The sequence below is a fragment of the Pieris brassicae genome, chromosome 8 (genome assembly GCF_905147105.1).
Source record: "Pieris brassicae chromosome 8, ilPieBrab1.1, whole genome shotgun sequence".
Lineage (NCBI taxonomy): Eukaryota > Metazoa > Arthropoda > Insecta > Lepidoptera > Pieridae > Pieris > Pieris brassicae.
This window is the reverse complement of record NC_059672.1, coordinates 21,003,490-21,019,894: the sequence shown is the minus strand read 5'-3', so window position 1 is coordinate 21,019,894 and position 16,405 is coordinate 21,003,490. Positions and strand designations below refer to the sequence as shown.

General features: G+C 36.8%; 2 protein-coding genes across 2 annotated transcripts; both read left to right on the top strand.

Moving 5' to 3' along the window:
* Positions 1-213: 213 nt before the first annotated feature.
* Positions 214-9,292, top strand: LOC123712710 (organic cation transporter protein-like). Its single transcript, XM_045665925.1, has 7 exons — positions 214-657; positions 730-961; positions 1,035-1,290; positions 1,409-1,737; positions 3,925-4,219; positions 6,798-6,979; positions 9,051-9,292. Exons 1-7 carry the CDS (start codon positions 470-472, stop codon positions 9,198-9,200), a joined length of 1,632 nt encoding a protein of 543 aa, XP_045521881.1. The 5' UTR covers positions 214-469; the 3' UTR covers positions 9,201-9,292.
* A 2,011-nt stretch (positions 9,293-11,303) lies between these two features.
* LOC123712706 (solute carrier family 22 member 2-like) lies at positions 11,304-14,708 on the top strand. The gene is made up of 8 exons (XM_045665922.1): positions 11,304-11,381; positions 11,549-11,743; positions 12,218-12,449; positions 12,524-12,779; positions 12,944-13,263; positions 13,521-13,815; positions 13,888-14,069; positions 14,144-14,708. The coding sequence occupies exons 1-8, from the start codon at positions 11,365-11,367 to the stop codon at positions 14,282-14,284; spliced, it is 1,638 nt and encodes a 545-aa protein (XP_045521878.1). The 5' UTR covers positions 11,304-11,364; the 3' UTR covers positions 14,285-14,708.
* Positions 14,709-16,405: the final 1,697 nt, after the last annotated feature.

The window sequence follows — 16,405 nt, the reverse complement described above, 5'->3', positions numbered from 1 at the left end:
AAAGCGCTAGGCACTGAAAAAAAGTGATTACTAATATGGTGGTTAAGCATTCTTAAATTTTCTAATTTTAACAAACACAACAAAAAATAATTTGCGAAATCGGTCCAGCCGTTCACGCGTGATGTCGTGACCCAGGGAAAAGGGATTCATTTTTATAAATATAGATTGCAGGTAAATATTATTTAATATACTAAAATAAAAAAGTAATAGTAGAAAATTTTATGTATGAATTATGGCATTTTAATCATTCTAAAACTATCACACGAAGGTCGAAACAATCATCAGGACATTATTCTTTAAAAAAATATTTCTAGATTTTGATTTAATCAATAGTTATCAATCGTATATTAAGTATTAATTGAAATTAATCGCAATCATTTTCCACTCGCTGTTACAACCGCAGCACCACCGTACTCAGTGTAGGACTGCAAGAGTCAGAGATAGGCCGGTGTCGATTTGAAATAAAAAAATGGAGGACGCAAGAGACGAAATAAAAACTGCTGAAATAAAGAGAGTAGATTTAGATGATGTGTTAGTGAATGAGTTGGGTCAATTTGGACCCTTCCAGCTTCGTTACATGGTCCTTGTATCGATTCCGCTAATTTTGTCCGCCTCTATGGGTGAATATATTTTCTCAGCTGCGGCAATCCCTCACAGGTAACTCAGAACTACAAAACAGCTAATCTTTTTGGTCTTCAATTATTATTAATAAATAAATTTGTGTTCAAGATGCCGTGTCCCAGAATGTGGTGAAGATTCGAAATTAGTCCGGTTTGACCCCGATTGGCTAACGAATGCTATGCCCGAGAGGACGTCAGCCTCCACCTGCAGTCGTTACCGGCCAAGAGATATAAGTGTTAACGGCTCTTTAGATTACTGTCCCGCAGATCTGTTCGACTCGTCAGTCACCGTTGAATGTGATAGTTATGTCTATGCGAGGGACAACTCAGTTGTCTATGAGGTAAGTAGTTTTTCTCTTTAATAATTAAAATAATATTAAAAAACTAAATATATACATATATATTTTTTTCCAGTTTGATCTCGGTTGTCAGGAGTTCATGCGAGTTTTAGCGGGGACGCTTAATAGTGTAGGAACTTTACTTGTGTTACCGATAACAGGCTATGTGTCCGATAGGTTTGGGCGGAGAGTAGCGTTGATCATAAGTGTGTTTAATTTGGCCTTAATCGGGTTTATACGAGCTTTTTCGGTAAACTACAATATGTACTTGGCCCTACAAATTCTCCAAACTACACTTGGAGCTGGAAGCTTCAGTGCAGCGTATATCTTTGGTGAGAAATTTGATATGTTTTCATTTGAAGTTAATAATTAATTCATATTACTACAGGTAATATTAACTATTTGACAGAGACCATAAATTGACAATAAAATAAACATTCCTTGTTACAGCCGCTGAGCTGGTCGGGCCCAAATGGAGAGTGTTAGCGAGTGCAACAGCAATGTCTATGTTTTCAACTGGACAAGTGATTTTAGGTGCAGTAGCTTGGGTTATTCAGCCTTGGCGCTACATGATTATGGCCATCCATATTCCCTCCTTCCTCATTATCTCCTATTACTGGATTTTGTCTGAGAGCATTAGATGGCTTCTATCAAAGCAAAGGTTTGAAGAAGCTAGAACGGCATTGGAAAATATTGCGAGAGTGAATAAGACACATATAAGTGAAAAGTCCATGCAGGGATTGTTGATGCCACCCGCTGTCACTGCGGAATCAGCGAAGGTACTCCATTATATCTAATTATTCACGTATATAACTGGTATATTAAATTTAAATCAAATTTATTTAAAATATATAAAACTTTCATCAAATAGATTATATTTGGCCGGAAATAACTATATATATATATTTATCACTCGTCGTATTACTTTAATTTTACACGTTTACGGTGAAAGTCTCTGTTCTAGTTTTTAGTAGACTCTTCAATATGTATAAATCTTGAAACCAATTGTAATTTATATAAAAGTTATGATAAAATTTAACTATTACTCTTATGAAGTGGTAGAATTTAATGCTGATATGATAATGAATATGATAATGTTTGAAAAGGTTTGAGAGCACTTAAAAGAACCAAACAATGGATACCTCGAATAAAAACCAGTTGATCATCGACAACATACTCTAGATTCAAAATATTTGAAGTGGCTACTAAATTCTACAAAGAGTTATATGGTTCTAAGCATACAATAATTAATACAGAAAATTTCGAAATCCATCGCAACAGCTTACAGACTGAAAGATTTTCAACTTGTGAAGTTGTCAAAGCTATGGAAAAATTTAAGAAAAAAGCCAAAAGACAAAAGCTGTGGACCAGGTGGCATAACGAATCAAGCTATAAAAGTTGGAAGATGTTTGTTGTGATCCGTCCGATAAGCTTGCAACCAAATATGTACAAGTTGTTGGCTTCCTGTTTAGAACGACGGTTGTCAAAGTATACTGATGAATATCAACCAATAGAACAAGCTAGTTCTAGAAGACGCTCCTCAACTATATACCATAATCATACCATAGAAATGATTATAGAAAAATATTATGACCAAAACTGCCCCCTAGGTTTCGTTGATTACGCCAAAGCTTCCGACACCATATCTCACAAAAGCATGTGGCAAGCTCTTGGTATTTCATGTTCTTTATGAAATAATAGAACTCATACAAAATATATACCATCAACGCGTAAGCCGCGTAAAGTTAGACAGAATAGGCCCAGAATTAAAAATATGCAGAGACGTAAGACAAGGCGATCCTTTGTCACCTAGAATATTTGTAACGGTTCTACAGAGCATTCTGAAAAACCTTCAGTGGAAGAAAAAAGGGATAGAAATAAACGGTCAGTATCTAAGCAACTTGAGATTCGTCGACGATATAGTTATTTTCTCAAACAGTGCTACGCAGCTACAAGACTATCGAATTGGTTTGCGCAAGTAAATGCATTGGTCTAGAAATGAACACCTCCAAAACTAAAGTTATGACTAACAGCAAAGAATGACTAGTGTTTGTCAACGCCACGTCTGTTGAATATGCGCAAAACTACATATACCTAGGTGAGCAAATATCGTTTAGCCAAAATCGACATGGGGATGAAACGATCAGACGAGTAAACCTAGCATGGAACAAATTTTGGGCATTAAAAGAAGTTCTGAAATCTGACCTTACCTTATATCTGATCTATAAAAAGAACAGTCGTGGACACATGCACATTCCATGTCTGTCATATGGATGGCAAACGTGGATTTTTTAAAGGCGTTAATAAATAAGATTGGAGTATGCCAAAGGGCTATGTAGCGCTCGATTCTTCACTTGAAACTAAAAGACAAGGTAAAAAACGATGTGATACGAAGCCGTACAAAAATAAAAGACGTTGTACAAAAAGGTTAAAATGGAAATGGGCCGCTCACATTGGCCGCATTTGTGATGGCAGATGGGTCAAAAAGTCCTTAATTGGAATCGTCCAGTGAGAAGAAAAAAAAGAAGATGCCCACCCAAAACTTGGGAAGACGAAATAAAGAGGTTAGCGGGAAAAAAATTGAAAATTGTCGCAAGGAATAGGGACAAGTGGAAGAATTGGTAGGAGGCCTTCGCTCCGTCGGAGGTCGAGTACTAGGAAAAATCTGACATGTACTTAGTGTAACTATGTGTATTCGAATAAAGGCTATTTTTATTTTATTTATATGATAATCATAACATACTGTCAATAACCTAATTGATTGATTGTAATATAGGATATTATCAATTTTAAAATCACGGTTTTAAAATGTAACATTTTATAATGTCACGTCCTATCAACATTTTTGATTGTGTTTGTGTGTGTTTTCGTTAGCCACTGGATAAAAAACTTTCAAATCCTAATACAATTATTTAAATTGATATCAGAATCTGTTGAATGTTTACTTATTCTCTTTATATTTCCAGGAAAGCAAGGATGGCCTTCTGAAAACAATATTTAAGTCGAAAATCTTATTACGCCGAGTGTGCACCACCCCCGTTTGGTGGATCACCACAACTTTCGTCTACTACGGTCTCTCTATCAACTCCACCAGTCTCTCTGATACAATCTATCTGAACTTCATCTTGACGGTTGCCATAGAGATTCCAGGATGCTTTACGGGTGTTTTCCTTTTGGATAGGATTGGAAGGAAACCTACCCTGTCCGCAGGGTTCTTCTTCAGCGCCGCTTGTAATATAGCTTTTGTCTTTATTCCCTCAGGTAAGATATGTATTGAAATTATGAGTAAATACCGTATTTACTTACCGTACAAGTTTAATCAATATGTTAAATATTCAGCTGTGTGTATGTTTTGATTTTTCGATCGGAATCTCAATCGGACATATTTATTAATGAAATATGTTTTTGTCATCATTATGAATAATAGGTTTTACCGAAATACCATTCGATGGTCACAATGATTGGGTGTATTTGATTTATTACATCAAAACGCGATTAAAGCTAGCTTTAATCACTAGTGATTTATTGATAAAAAATTAATAGTCGCGTATTAATTAATTGAGTTTGAGTCTTTTATTTTCTCTCTATATGAGAAATTGTATAAATCAAAGTTGATACCTGTATTAAATAATTATTGGAGCACCCATCCTAGTTAGATCTATCTGACACACAGCTATCTGACAATACTTTTTGGTGATAGAACAAGAAGAAGTGATCAATTAAATGTAGTGTTGCTGTACAAAAAAGGCAACCCACTAGACATGGAGAAATACAGGCCGATCAGCTTGCTGTCCGTATTATATTTAAATTGTTTTCTTCAATTTTACTGAGCACAATATCAACAAAAATTGACATCAACCAACCAGTAGAGCAAGGACCGGAAACCTTCCACCCAGGATATTCTACTATCAACCACACCCACACAATTGAACAAAGCATCGAGAAATGTCAGGAATTTAACACACCTACATAGCATTAGTCATCCCCTTGCTAGTGGGAGTGCCATGCTGTTGCTTTCGGGCTTCAGCCAAATGGGCAGGCATGACCGGGGCAGTCCCACTGTCTCACAGAAAACCGGCGTGAAGTGATACAATAGGTTCATCTTGTTATATTCGCTTTTCGTGCGGTGAGTTTACCCCAAGGGTGTACCACACGTTTCCGCTGTGGATAATTCTCCTCTGAGCATCCATCATCGGAACAATCAGTATTCGATGGTGGATGCACAGGCTGCTCTTCTTATTTCAGGGGGGGGGGCTCAAAAACTGCACAAAAAACTTAAATTTGAGGTTTCGATCTCGAGGCAAACGGAAGAATTTACCGAAGGCAAGCCCTTCCAAGCTTTCAGTGGACTTTACCAATGTTAGGGGGCTCAATTCTAATCTCAACGCGGTTCACTTTCACCTCGAAACTGCGAAGCCGACCTTATTCTTCCTTACTGAGACTCAAATATCCTCCCCGGCTGATACTTCCTACCCCGGGTAGGAGAGGGTACAAATTGGAACATTCATTGTTTCATACTTTTGGATCGGACACAGTATCGGTATACTTGGCGTTGATATATCGAACGACGTTCAGTTTCGTGGTCACTTGGAGGGAAGGGCTAAATTAGCCTCCAAAAAGCTTGGTGAGCTCAGCAAGGCGAGATGGTACTTCACTCCGGGCCACCGCTTGCAACTCTATAAACCGCAAATACGACCCCACATGGAATACTGCTCGGGGCTTCCCAGTACCAGCTCCTTCCACTTGACCGTATTCCACAAAGAGCGGTTCCAATCGTCGATGATCAATCCTTCTCCGAGCGGCTTGATCCTTTGGCGTTGCGTAGATATGTTGGGTCATAGTCAAAATTATTTATAGCCGTCCTCGAAGATGTATATCTTCTCATGTCTCATGATCGGATCTTTGGAATACTCCAAGGTATATAATAGAATAATAACTGCCTCTGGATACGACACAAACATATCTAACTCACTTTAGATTTGCAGATGACATAGCCGAGACCGCCCCAAAACTAGAAAAAATGCTTCAAACACTAGCCAGGTCAGTCACCGTGACCACGCACGCTGTAAAGCATGCGAAACGTCGGAAAATTTTAAATTATGTAAATAATTATAAGTTTATAATAATAGTACATACCTTCAATTCGTTTAAAAATGGTTTTCTTAATAGACAGGAAAAGTCAAAAAGTTGGCCTAAACATGAACACTACAATAACAAGAATTTTATCCAATAGTCTGTGCTAGCCAACCAGAGCAGAAAGTAAACCTATAGAATATATGAATGACTATGTATATTTAAGAAAACAAGTATGTTTTGAAAAGAACAGCATTGAAAACAAAGTAGAGAGAAAAATAAATGCAGCTTGGAAGAAGTACTGGGCCCACAAGGAAATTCTGAAAGGATACTACAGTCTACAACACAAGAAGACTGGACCTACTGGAAAGAGACGTATAGGACGACAAAAGAAAAGATGGATAGATGATATTATAAAACTAGCGGGGGGAAACTGGATGAATGTTTCTCGAGACAAAGAAAAATGAAAAACTACCACTAAACCACTAAAAGAAAAAATAAATCTGAATTTTAATCTTTTACTAACACAATTAATACAAATTTTAAGAAATGTAAACTAACCAGTTGCTGTATGCATATCAATTATCAAGCTTTAATAATAATAAAATAAATATATAAATATTAGATTAAGTTTTAGTCAATAATCAGTTTTACCTCAATTTCAAAGGTGATTTCAATCAGTACTGCGTTTCTTACCTATGACTAAATTGTATACAGTAAAATTGCTAAATATAGAAGACATTTGACACTATGAAATTTGTTCTAGATGTCAGCGTGGCCCGTCTGGTGGTGTATCTTGCGGGTAAATTCGGTATCTCGCTGGTACTTTCTTCTCTGTACCTCTACACATCAGAGCTGTACCCCACAGAATTTAGACACACGTTACTGGCCTTCTCCTCGATGATTGGCAGAATTGGGTCAATCACAGCACCGCTCACACCTGTACTTGTAAGTATTTTTATATCAAACGACAACGATGCAGCTTTCTTCCACATTGTAGGAAACTTGCCTAGTCCAGTTATTGATTGAAAATAAATTTTAAATTCAAGGTATATAATTTTTTTTTAAATAAATACGGGAGCATGCCCTTTACAAATATTAAATATTTCTTTCAATGTTATTTAAATTAAAAAAATATATTTTTTAGTTAATCTTATATTGCAAAAAAATCTAACATTACGTATTGTGGGATTTTGAAATTAATTTATTACACTATTATCATCGCTACTTAACATTTACCTAAAGTGATCAGCAAATAAATCACAATCATTGAGGTGTTCTTTGATTAGCGGAAGATAAAGATCTGGCCAAATAATATTGTGTCGTAAAGTTAAGTCAACACCTACATGTCATATGTCAATTAAATAACATCGCTCGCACATACGTAAAATGAATGCTCACCGATCCCCAACTCAGAATACCGTCTTCAGTGTAACCGGAGCGCAAATACGACTGAATAGTACATGATTATGGTTTGTGGACTAAGATTCCGCAATTAGACTCTCATTAGGTTCCTTGTGCGTAAAGTCCTAGCTAACAAAGCTAGCCAAAGCCCTTCCAAAAGCACAGAAGCCTCCTGGGTACTTCGCAGGCTTCACGGAGCGACCAGACTGTTCCGAGGATTTTTGCACGTTGTTCAGCCACAGCCTCGCATTCCAGGACTACGTGGGTGACTGATTCCTCTGCCCTAAAACAGCCTCTGCACAGGGTGCTGTCTGTCGCGCCTAGGACAAGAAGATGTTTGTTAAGGAGACAATGGTCCGTAATTGTTTTGAGATTGGTTCTGTTTAAGTTTAGAAGTTGCTTTGTCAGTTACGAGTTGACTGCTGGCAGAGCCATTATGGACTGTCTGCAGTCCGCACTTCGCGACCATCGTTGATGTTGGAGTTCCGCAGATCTTTGGCGAACCCAGGTTCGCACCTGCGAGAAGACCAAGGGAAGGAGCGGATGCGGGCCAGCAGGCATCATTTCCGAACCTCTCCTCGCACGTTCGTCGGCAGCGTCATTGCCGAGAGATCCACTGTGTCCCTTAATCCACTGCAGGGTAACTCTGTTTGTCACGGTTATTGCCTCCAGTGCATTGTGACACTCCAGTATCAATTAACTGTTTGTCTTTTTACTTACTAACACCATCATCACAGACGCACTGTCGGATAAGAACTTATTACAAAAGTTATTAATTCCTAACCGCTGCACGGCTCTGGCTGCTTTGGTTACTCGCATTGAAAGATCGAGCTGTATGTGCCCAATATTTATATATTTATCTATCAATAGCATAGCAAAAAGTCAAGTCAACGAAAGTAAAGTAGTTCCGTTCCTCGTTCCCCTCCCGTTAGTTACTCGGACGCAATAACGAGTGATTTTCACTTTGAAACTGCTAAAACTAGCTTCGTTATATTAAGCGTTATAAACAAGCAAATATATCTTTAACCATTAGCGATGTGACAATCAAAAAGCCCCGAAAAATGTGAGGGCGTTATTTAATATTGACAATAAAGTAACTTGGTCGGTACTTGGTAAAAAATCTTTCTTTAATATAATTTGATTTGATTTTTCATATTTCTTCCTAGGTGTCTGGGGCGATTATAGCCGTCATAAAAACATCGATACCATTTTTATTGTACGATTTGCCTTTAGCTCGAAAATAGGCTTCAGTTTCGGCGATTACCTGGTGTACCAGCGAGCATTCTTTTGAGGTTTGAAAACAGAAAAGTCGCCTGGGCCAAACCTTTCCAAAAATGTTGGGCTTAGTACGATTGAACAGCTTCAAACATTGCTCGGAATCATTAATACGTTGTTGTTTTTGATCGATTCTGATCAAATATTCATCTACGATATGTCCAACAGGTTCCTTCCTTTCAACGTTTTGGTTATCCAAAATTATTTGGTGGATTTTTTGATGTTTATTGTTTGATGTTTCAGGTAAAATTGTGGAAACAGACTGAGTTAGTTTTTTATAAGTAAGAAGATAACGCATGCTTTATTTAACGTTACTCATTAATTTACTGTTTCGTCACAGATGGACTATTGGCACGGTATTCCGTCCATGCTGTTCGGAGGCATGTCGATACTATCTGGTCTACTGATTCTCACTCAACCCGAAACAAGGGGCACCAAAATGCCTGATACTCTTGCTGATGCAGAGGCCATTGGGAGGAACACGAAATGATGCAGGATGCAGGAATCGTGAAGGAAATGTAAAAGTCGAATCATTATAATTTTTTTTAATTTTTATTCATAGTAATAAATATTTATTAATTTATAGTTTCTAGTTTTATTTGTGCTTAAATTTAGTAAATATGTAGGTGCTATATATATATGGAGTAATTCTAACAATTATTAATATATGTTCACAATATTTTTTTGCGAAAGAAAACATTTCTGTTTTGTCTCAACTTCAGAAAACTATCGAGTCTCGACTTATTGGTCTTAGTTATTTTGCGTTATGTCTTCTTAGATATTAGCAATTTAATATTATATTATGCAAGTCACGAATCTGGCTATTACTATAATGTGTAATTAAATTATTTATCATTTTATACTATATTTTTCTAATCTGTCGATAATATAGGAAAGTGAGATTAAGACAAACTTTTGTCTTATAGTCAGCTGCTAAACCGAATAGTTGTATTAAACATGATTTTAATACTAATAAGTCAAACTTAAAAGTATACATACTATTAATATTATAAACACGAAAGTTTTTAAGTATGGGTGAATGTTCGTTACTCTTTCACGTAAAAACTACAAAAACTTAAAATTTACAATAATTTGGCTTGGTCATCAGCGTAACACATAGACTACAATTTATAAAAATATTGTGTGAATTGTCCAAAATAACAAGTAGGGGAAGCCCGGGCAAGGTGCATATGTTAAGGGATAATGTAAAAAAACGCAATCTGATAATCAATAAAACTCTTTGTACGTTTAATTTGTACTTTGGTAAATCATTTTAGCAAAACAATCACATAAACTGAATTACTTTAATATACTTCTATATTCATTCATTTAAGCATTAACAAAATGTATCAATGTAATCGATGCAGAAGTTTGGTGCATGAAGACCGTATTTCTTATGTAGGAGTTGGCAGCTGCTTCTGTGATGAATGCGACTAATCTTAATTTATTCAACAATAGCCCGGAGGGGTTGGGCAAAACGGATAAGCCTACATAAGAAGTGCAGTTTTTATGCACCCAACTTCTGCATCGATAACATTACATCCAATCTTCGGCTAGTGGTTCAATGTGCTTTCCGCGCACACTAAACAGTAATAAAGTAATAAAAAATTGATTTCAGTTTGATGTTTGACTGAGGGTTGACGAGACTAGACGTCAACCTTTGATTTCGGCATTTTGTTTGCGACCCGTTTTAGGAGCAGCGATAGTTGGAATAGGAATAGTTTAAAATAGCGTGAGGCTCGCTGCAGGTACTAGATGATTTTCTGCTAGTAACAGAGCTTGCTTCTTCCAGTATTTTAGAATTAGGCAAAGCTGTAGAATGAGTGACTGTATAGCACTGCGCTTATTAAAATATAAAAACCTCACACTGCACAACTGTTCAAATAATCGCAAAAATCGTAACAAAACAACGATATTTTTTTTCTCACGTATTATTTTGGTAGAAATGTCAATTGCCATCGTCGGTCGCACGTGAAACGACAAAAAAAATGTGCTATGTTTTACAATAATAATATCGTCTGATGAATTCATATCGACATCTTCCCCGTTCCTTAGGGTTCCAACTCGTGCGTTAAAATCACCCATTATAATGTTCACTTAAGGCGGTGTTAAGGGATGAGTAGAAAAGGTCAATCTCTGAACTATTGCTCAGTTGGTGATTATATTTGCACTATCGACCATGTTTCTCTGCCTGGAGGGATTCTAACATTCAGTATGGCGATCCTTTCTGATATGCCGATTATTTCCACTATAGAGTTTTTGAGTTCCTTTTTGATCAGGATACCTACTCCATGTTTTCCTGGACTTTCACCTTTATGATATAATATAACTTGTTTGAATTTCTGAATTGATTCGCCAATCCCACATAATATTTTTGCTAGAATATAGAAGTTCTTTTCGGAAACACCTACTACACATTTAAATTGCGTGAAACGTTTCGAATTGTAGAGTTTGCGGCACGAACGGATCACACGGATCACACATTGAAAACGTTTTGCCTTTGTGCTTATGTAAATAGTTGACAAATTTGTTTCGATAATGTATGTAATACTTTATGAAGTTCGCTGGGATAACATTTGTATATATTCGTTCACTCATTAATAATTAATCGTGCTCAATAACTCTATTAACTGCTTGGTAGCTTCAGCTTATTGATGACTATATCTATCCCGTAGGTAACAATGCCCTGTCAATATGATAAGATTAAAGTTACATCCTCACTACAAGATACAAAGATCAACGTAACGATTTAGATTAAATTTGTCTCTATAAAGTACAAATTGAAATACAGCCGAGTTTTAAGTTAAATACTATAAGATATTTTGTATGTTACCTTAGCAAAATGTGCGAAGCCAAGGATTTGGAAGCAGAGGAAACAGTTGAAAGAAGTGTCGATTTGGACTTTGTGTTGGTGAATGAGTTGGGCCAATTTGGACGATTTCAAATCAAATACATATGTCTCATTGCACTGCCAATGATGAGTTCGGGGTTCTTCGGCGATTACGTGTTTACGGCCACCGCGCTCCCACATAGGTTTGTGTTACATTGTATTTGAGATTATAAGCTGTTTTAGTTTTATCTACCGCGAAGTGATCTTCAACGAAGAGCGGTTTGAATCGTCGCCGACCAATCTCTTTCCGAGCGGTCTCTCTGCATCTTCTACCGCATTTACCATGGAGAGTGTTCAGAGGAGTTGTTTGCATTATATCAGATGTCGAGGCAGAATACTAAATTTCACACGTATCACCACCGCCATGTGGAACCAACTGCCCACTGACGTATTTCCAAACCAATTCGTCTTAAGGGCCTCTGAAAGAACTTCCTCCTAAGAACTTTACCAATTCATAAAATGCCACCAACGCACTCCTTAGCTATGTGGCATTGAGAGTGTCCATGGGCTGTTTTATATAAAAAGTGGATATTGCATTATTGATCAAGAATAATTATTTTATATATATTTAGTACAAAGTTTTTAGATACTAAAATAATGAGGCATGTCTCCATCAGATGTCGTATTCCTGAGTGTGGTGAGAGCAATAAGAGTGACGTCTTCGGTCCGGACTGGATCACCAATGCAATACCACGAACAGATGCAGGTGCAAGCTGTGAGAGATATGCGCCTGCGCAGTCTGGCGACAACGGCTCCTTGCTTCACTGTCCCATAGATCTCTTTGATCACTTAATCACACAAAAATGTGATGAATTTGTATACGATGGTGTCACTTCTGTTGTATACGATGTTAGTATCTTTAACTAACCTTTTTTAAAATGCACCGACAAATTATTGCAAGATAAATTAATTTTCTTTTGCAGTTTGACCTGGGATGTAAAGAATGGCTTAGAACCCTGGCTGGAACGCTGAGTAATCTTGGCACGTTGTTGGTTCTACCACTTGTCGGCTACATCTCTGACCACTTTGGGCGACGCATGGCATTACTCTTCAGTGTCTTCAACACGGCCCTCATTGGGGTTTTCAAGGCTTTTTCAGTAAACTACACCATGTTCCTTGTTCTACAACTACTGCAAACTTCTTTAGGAGCAGGATTAGCAAGTTCTGCTTACATTTTTTGTTAGTACTTTGTTGGCACTTATTAGTCAAAACAATTATTTAATTTAATTATCATTATAAGCATCGTTAATTAATCCTAGTTTTTCAGCTCACTTAGTCATATTTTAAATTTAGAATTCAATTTTATTTTTCTTAAATGCAATTATTGTTTTGTTAAATTACAGCCACCGAGTTAGTAGGTCCGAAGTATCGAGTGCTTACGTCCGCTACATCTTCGGCAACGTTTGCCTGCGGGGAGGTGGTTCTAGGTGTAGTAGCTTGGCTTGTCCGCCCGTGGCGATCTCTACTCCTGACTCTGTACATCCCGGTCTTTCTTCTTTTATCGTACCATTGGATACTGTCCGAAAGCGTCCGGTGGCTGTTAGCAAAGAAGAAATACGCTGAAGCGAGACAAGTACTAGAGAATGTCGCTAAAACAAATAAAACAAACATTAGTGCGAAATCTATGAATGCTTTATTGAATCCTCCAACAAGGAACTTAAAAGTATGTATTTTTATTTAAAATATTTAACTCCTTGCATTATTAGTTTAGCAAGTCATATCAAATAACATAATTGGACATTGCCTATAAATCTAACATTACTAAGGTCCCTTAACCCCAATGTCATCTCCCTTAATCGGCAAGCAAGTGAGTATCTTAACCATTAGCTTATTATTACTCTATTCGACACTGCAACTAATAATACCAAATATCTCAATATATTTTAAAAGTAACAACATTTAACATTCTTTAATTTGCAGACTGATCCTCGGAATCTAATAGAATCGTTCTTTAAATCCAAAATTCTTCTGAGACGCGTGTGTACGACTCCTGTGTGGTGGATTACAACGACCTTTGTCTACTACGGCCTATCAATTAACTCAACAAGCCTGTCGAAAACCGTGTATTTAAATTATATCCTGACAGTTGCAATAGAAATACCAGGCTTTTACACGGCCGTGCTCACATTGGATAGATTCGGGAGAAAGATGACGCTTTGTAGTGGCTTCTTCTTTAGTGCAGCCTGTAACTTAGCGTTTGTTATTATACCGGCAGGTTAGTTTCATTTTGATAAAGTGCTACATTCAGGCTGAGTTCGCGTAATTTAAATTCGCTTCTTTGTTGTAGAGCTCACAGTGCTCCGGCTGGTAGTGTACCTCGCTGGTAAATTCGGTATTTCACTGGTGTTCACGTCTCTGTACCTCTATACATCAGAGCTCTACCCCACCGAGTTTAGACACAGTCTATTGGGCTTCTCATCTATGGTCGGTCGGATTGGGTCTATATGCGCACCTCTTACACCACTTCTTGTAAGTTATTTCATTGTTTATACATAATATGTATTATGTTAATATGTGCAATAAAACAACGGACATGCTTTCAGACTAATTATTGGCTTGGTTTGCCAAACACAGTGTTCGCTATATTGGGCTTAATGTCAGGCCTCTTGGTCCTCACGCAGCCCGAAACTTTTGGAAAGAAATTGCCGGATACCTTGGAGGAGGCCGAAATGATTGGAAAATAAAATTCAGAGCTCGATTACAAATGTATAAAATCAAGCGTAGAAGTTGAAATACATGTTCAAGCAGAAAGGTTTTCTTTCTATTAAACTTAATTTATTTAATACTAGCGGACCTCACAGACTTCGTTCTGTCAAAAAGATTTGAAATGTGGCAGTTTTTGTTCCTACCAATTTTATAGTCGGCGCAAAAAACGGGTGATGGCAGAACCATATGATGATGATAGACCAATGTGTGAGGTTCAGCTCGGGTGACCAAAGTATCTTCGCTTCCACGAACTTTCCACTCTTCTGTGACCCACTAAAAAACCCCGACTGGGAAGTCTGCTAGAGGGCTTCAAACTAAGAGGCGAACTTAGGGTTCAAACCTGATTGGAAAATAATCTAAAAGGATAGTGGGAACCTAAAAGTGACAAATATTTAAAAATTGCGTGCCTCATTGATATATTTTCCTATTAGTATGTATTCAAATAATATTGCTCAGATAGAGATATTAAATTAATCATTCAAAAATTAAATTCTTTTTTTAACGCGGCTTGTTTGACAAATGTAATGACGTGAAAACATATGCATTTTATGTTGCATGCCGAAACTAAAATAAAAGAAATAATATCGCGAAGCCAACCAAATTAAAAATCAGTACTAATGATCTATAGCTCTCACATTTTTTGACTATTCAATTTGGTGGGGTTAGCGCTATTATTACTTGTTGTGTTTCGGAACGAGACATTACTTAGACAACAGTAAGGGCTTGTTAAATTACAAATGAACTTTACTCTTTTTCAAATTTACTCTACATTTTATTTATAAAACGTTTGTATGGGAAAAAGAAAGGGGCTGTTTTAGGGTTTTCCCGGAAATTATTAGATTTTTTCTTGCCGTAAAAACCATCCTTAGACTTAGATCAACGAACATTAAAAAAAAAATTGGTACTATGGGGACAACTGTCGACGTGTGAAAATTACGAGTCGCGAGTCAGTTGTCTCCGGGCCCCGTTGCGCTTAGACGAGTGTTAGGCAATAAATAATAGTGACGTAATTACTCGTTTAATTTAATCCTGGCCCATAAGGAGATGACTCAACAGTACTATTGATCCAGGCGTTGTAGAGTTACGCGCTTACCAACACATTTTGCGATTCATTTTTATATTATAGATAGATTGAATGATATGATGGTAGATATTATTACCCACCTGCTTTCTTAAAAATACGGATAGCTGTCAATCATATCTTATACTGATGACAGAGAAGAATTTGGCTAGACCGCTACCTAATAAGCAAGCAATTGATTATAAGACTTTGGGACAAATTCCAAATAATATTTATTTCAATGAGATAATAAGACAACATAGCAACACTTGCAATAGTAAAGTTAGTATAAGTGATAAAAGTCATTATCAAAAATTTTGTATTACATAAAACTATATACTATATACTATAAAATTAAAGAGTTAGAACTATTCTTGAATAGTATAAAATATAATTTTTATGCATAACACAGCACTGGCTAAAACTATGTGAAGTTTTGTTTAATTTTTGTAACTACAGGGTTGGTAGTGTGTTTTGCAGAGGAAATGCAATTTATGGTCGCTCATTAATTCTAATTAATAAAAGACTTAAATGCAAAGAAAGAAACCATATTATCAGCCTCTCTGCAGAACTAACTATTGAACTGGAGCAAGTCATTATTGTAGGTCTATATTGTCCTCCATGAGTTTTCTATAATAATGTTGAAAATGTATTAGAGGAGATATGGTGTAAATTACTAATGGGCTAATTGTGTGGGGGGACCTCAATGGCAATTTACTTTGTCATTCTTGTTTAGACTTAACGCCTGCGCAAATATTAAACGCCAAAACACCATCGCGGGAACATTGCCGTCACCCACATCAGGCGCTTGAAGATTCTCCATACAAATCCGTCTACTCATGTCACTTGACCTACGATCATTGTAATGCATTTATTAAGTATCTGGGCATTTAATTTACACCATCTATCCGCTATGTAAATTAAGTGTTTTAGACAAATTTTACAGCGTTTTATGCACGTCAATGTAAAAAGTGAAAAAAGGAATGAATTTTTAGCTATTTATCGCAATATTATCTAAATTAATACATAAATAATTCAA

What these genes read in the sequence shown, in the direction of transcription:
- LOC123712710 (XM_045665925.1), top strand. Translation starts at nt 470, where the DNA reads ATGGAGGACGCAAGAGACGAAATAAAAACTGCTGAAATAAAGAGAGTA. An exon ending in TCACTGCGGAATCAGCGAAG is followed by an intron (nt 1,738 to 3,924) that starts GTACTCCATTAT and finishes TTATATTTCCAG; the next exon opens with GAAAGCAAGGATGGCCTTCT. An exon ending in CACCGCTCACACCTGTACTT is followed by an intron (nt 6,980 to 9,050) that starts GTAAGTATTTTT and finishes GTTTCGTCACAG; the next exon opens with ATGGACTATTGGCACGGTAT.
- LOC123712706 (XM_045665922.1), top strand. An exon ending in GTTTGTTATTATACCGGCAG is followed by an intron (nt 13,816 to 13,887) that starts GTTAGTTTCATT and finishes TCTTTGTTGTAG; the next exon opens with AGCTCACAGTGCTCCGGCTG. An exon ending in CACCTCTTACACCACTTCTT is followed by an intron (nt 14,070 to 14,143) that starts GTAAGTTATTTC and finishes ACATGCTTTCAG; the next exon opens with ACTAATTATTGGCTTGGTTT.